Raw genomic sequence first — 4172 nt, forward strand, 5'->3', positions numbered from 1 at the left:
ACTGTAGGATATCAAAGACTTTTCCTGTCTGAGAAAGTATGTTATGAAAGCAATTGATGAAAAACATGGATGTGAAACCATTCAACTTTGCCAAAAGATTGTCTGTTTGACAAAGTGTATCTTCATCCTACTTTTCATTAGAGCCCAGAATACTTGTGAAGGCATTTTTCAAGTTTTCATGCAATAGTTTTACGGATGACATAGTTCTTGATCTATAGCACCATTTTGTTTCGCACAGCGATGAAATACTGACATGAAACTACCTGCAAACGCTTTCCGCGTGGTACTGGAAGATGTAAATTTACTAAATGCGCTTAAAGAGAAAAACAAAACAAAACAAAACATGTTTACTGCACTCACCTTCTCTGCACTTTTACTCAAGATTGAGTTAAGTTTAAGCGCAAAGTAATGAATGAAGTTCGCGTGTTTAAATTCTTTATCCCTTAACTTGCTCTGTACTCCGTTTAGCGTTCCTGTCATTACAGCTGCTCCTTCGTAAGTCTGGCTCACTAATTTATCTGTAGCATCACTGAAGGGGTTCAATGCAGTTGCGATCACATCAGCCAATCTTGTAGCACTTTTATCATCACTGGCTTCATAGAATCCAAGAAATCGTTCATATGTTTTGTCTTCATATACATATCTTATTATGATAGACAGTTGGTCTGGAATTTATATGATTATGCAAAAAAAAAATTGTTTTTTTTTTTTTTTGCAATCCCTCCCACCCCAACTCAATTTTTTCTTTTTTAATTCGTGGTTTTAAAATACGGACAGTCTGAATCTAGCGTTCGTTTTTCTTTTAATTTCCAACTAATTCTTTAAATACTTCAAAATCAAAATTGCGTAAACTTGTGTGCCAGAAACAGTAGTTAAAAATTAAGGAAATAGATTTTTGGGAGATCTCTTATTATGACAGAATTTTATTCCATTATTCTAATATCTTCTGAAACTTATACATATACATGTATAAATGCATATAGAAACATATAAATATACTCACACACACATACATTTTTACAGAGTTAGTTTTATATACATTCTGGTTGATAGATAGATAGATAGATAGATAGATAGATAGATAGATAGATAGATAGATAGACAGACAGACAGACAGGCAGACAGACAGACAGACAGACAGACAGACAAATAGATAGATAGATAGATAGATAGATAGATAGATAGATAGATATTTCGGCACATCTACACAATTGTGCCCCAAAGATTTGCTTCTTCATAACTTTGAGGAAATTAAATATTTCTTAATGAAATTTTCTACAAACATGCTTTAGATCGTGTAGATTCCGATTAAATTGGAATTCATTGTGAAAACCATTTGTCCCTAAAGGAGTTTTAGAAAATTCACACCATTAGCCTTTGTTGTATTATATAAGTATATTCAAGTGGGTGTATACGTATTGTTTTCGTATCCATTCCATTGTGCAGAAGACAGAATCGAAAATGTTTCATTAGAATTCGTAAAAATAAAAGTTGTAAGGTGTTTTAACACGTGCTTACATCATAATTCCGCCAATTGGGCGTTCCGCCAATTATTTTTATTAAAGCTTATATCTAATTGTGTGTTATTTTTTCAGTTAACATATCTTATTAATTCATCCTTGTTTTTTAATATTAAATGCACATTCTGTTAATAACTGCTTTGTAATATTTCATCTTGTAGGTCTCTGCTTTATCGGATCATCTATATCTATGTAACTCAAAATGTGTGTGTGTGTGTGTGTGTGTGTGTGTGTGTGTGTGTGTGCTTTTTATGCGTTTCCACATTTTTCACCTGATTTTGATGAAATTTTTTTATTAAATGGCAAATTTACCCAAGCAGGTCACTGCCTCATACCGATACCTAGAGATATCCACTTCTAGGAGAAAAATTGATAAAACTGAAAGGACCCACTTATCCACCCACCCACTTTTCGCAAAAATAAGGCAAAAAGTGCAAGCGAGAAAAGTTTTTACAGGAACGTTCGATTTTTTATAATATTCGTGTCAAAAGGACCGTCATTTTGCGACATTTCAGACAAATATTTTGGCACTGTCTTGAGGCCTCTGATTCCCAAGAAAATTGCGAAAAACTTTGAAAAGAATTGATTTTTTGCATTTTTGCAAAGTTACACGGTAGAAAACTTTTTACTGGAAAGTCCGATTTCCTTGGTTTTTACGGCTAAAAAATTACCATGTAACGGCGATTCTATCAAGTATCTGTTCTATGTCCAAAGGCATCCCTGTGCGACAAAAAAGCGCGCAACACTGAAAAAATCGATTTTTATACACTTTTTCCCCTTTAAATCTTCAAAAACTTCTCACTGCTTCGGTGGATTGCGTTCAAACTTTACACATTATTTACTCATCCTAAGGATAACGTTAGGAGACTACGCTTTGCACAGAATTCATCCACGTATGACCAACAATTGCGAAAACTGAGTAGAAAATCGGTTTTTTGCCCTTAAATCACTCATTTTTCACCGAACATTAGGGCCCAGCTTTTCGGCGACAACTTATCGGGTGACTTCTCCAAGCAACTTCTCACCGTTGGTGATGGCACAACTCCCTCCGATGCAGCTGGAGAGATGGCTATCTCACACGTAGGTACACTTGTGGACACTGTAGACGATCTTACGTCCGCTGTTTTTCCTGATCTGCACATAAACTACCAAAACCTGAATTGGTTGTGCAAAAGAGCCATATAAGCTCCCAAAAACACATTCGTTGCGAAACTCAATGAAGACCTACGGCGAAGCCTTCCTGGAAAACCTTCACACCTACAAGTCTGTGGACACTGTTGAAGACCAAGAAGAGGCCGTTAATTTTCCCACAGAATTCCTCAATTCCTTGGACCCCCACCGGACTACCGCCTCATCAATTGCACCTCAAAATTGGGGCTCCGGTCATGCTGCTGAGGAAACTGGAGCCACCACGTCTGCGCAACAGAACGCGGTTAGTGGTAAAAAATGCACTGCCTCATGTTATTGAAGCAAAAATTCTTACGGGTTGCAGCATCAGAGTCGTCTTTATACCCAGGATGCATCTTACGCCATCAGATAAGCAATGCCCTTGTCCTTTGCGTCGACTTCAGTTCCCTCCGACTTTGCTTTGCCATGTCCATCAACAAGGCCAAACCTAACAACGACAGGCCTCCATTTAGGCCAACCATGCTTCTCACACGGTCAATTATTCGTCGGATGCTCAAGAGTCCGATGCAAAAAAAAGCCTTTTCGTGTTCGCCCCGAAAGCCAAAACGGAAAATGTCTACCACGAGGTACTGTAGGCCGTCCAACATAACGCAGCTTACCTGCCGAACAGGTTTATGGTGAGTGAGTACTATTGTTGCCATTCTTTCAAAATTGCCTGTTTTTCTTAAGTCTTTTTTCTTTATATTTTGTCCTCTACAACTTCTCAATCTCCTTGCAGATGGCTTGGGTTTTGACATCACTGCACCCACTGCTTTTCCTGTGAACGAAAAAGGACGTTTATACCTGTAAACGGTTAACAATCCTTTTCAGGGCTATTTTGAGAACGATAACACGGCCCTTTTCAGGGCCACTTTACATTCAATTGTTGCACTCCTTGCGAATCTCTTGTGACTTCTCCAAGGCTTTTCAACCTGTTGTTACTACTTTATTTATGGTCTATGGGAAAAATCACTTCGTCCTCAATGTCAATGTTTGCAACTTAACGCAAAAAATATTCAAAGAGATGTACAACGAAAAAAATGGTAGAACCTATTAAGACCCTTGCCGAGTATCTAATACCCGAGCAACGCCGGGTACTCCTGCTAGTTAGGAATATATTTATGTGTTTCATTCTCGAAATCCTGGGTTGCTATTTTTCACAAGGGTTTTTGTGGTTTCTTTACATTATATGTGTGTGTGTGTGTGTATATATATATATATATATATATATATATATATATCATCATAAATATACAGGGATTAGCAATTGAGTTGCTTCTCCAACATACTGAAAATTTAGAAATAGCAGTCAAAGAACTACTGATTCCAAACTACAAATTTTTCTCTAAAGCGGATGGCGATATTTATGGCACACATAGAACAAAAACCGGAGGGAAAAGCGTAAACAAACCAAGCCTTTAGTTAATTGGATCGTTTCATGGTTAAGTGAATGGAAATTTCACTATTCCAAGTGACGCACATGGA

The 4172-nt window shown here is 37.2% G+C and overlaps 1 protein-coding gene across 1 annotated transcript in view; it reads right to left on the bottom strand.

Annotated features, from left to right (window-relative positions):
- LOC128247077 (uncharacterized) overlaps positions 1 to 3043 on the bottom strand; it is a 3425-nt gene extending 382 nt beyond the window's left edge. Inside the window, exons 1-2 of the mRNA XM_052965879.1 lie at positions 3004 to 3043; positions 361 to 665 (exon numbers count right to left, since the gene is read on the bottom strand). Of these exons, the coding sequence (XP_052821839.1) occupies positions 361 to 665; positions 3004 to 3043 (345 nt within the window). The remainder of the gene's footprint in view (positions 1 to 360; positions 666 to 3003) is intronic.
- Positions 3044 to 4172: the final 1129 nt, after the last annotated feature.

The sequence above is a fragment of the Octopus bimaculoides genome, chromosome 2, assembly GCF_001194135.2.
Source record: "Octopus bimaculoides isolate UCB-OBI-ISO-001 chromosome 2, ASM119413v2, whole genome shotgun sequence".
In the NCBI taxonomy this organism is placed as follows: Eukaryota; Metazoa; Mollusca; class Cephalopoda; order Octopoda; family Octopodidae; genus Octopus; species Octopus bimaculoides.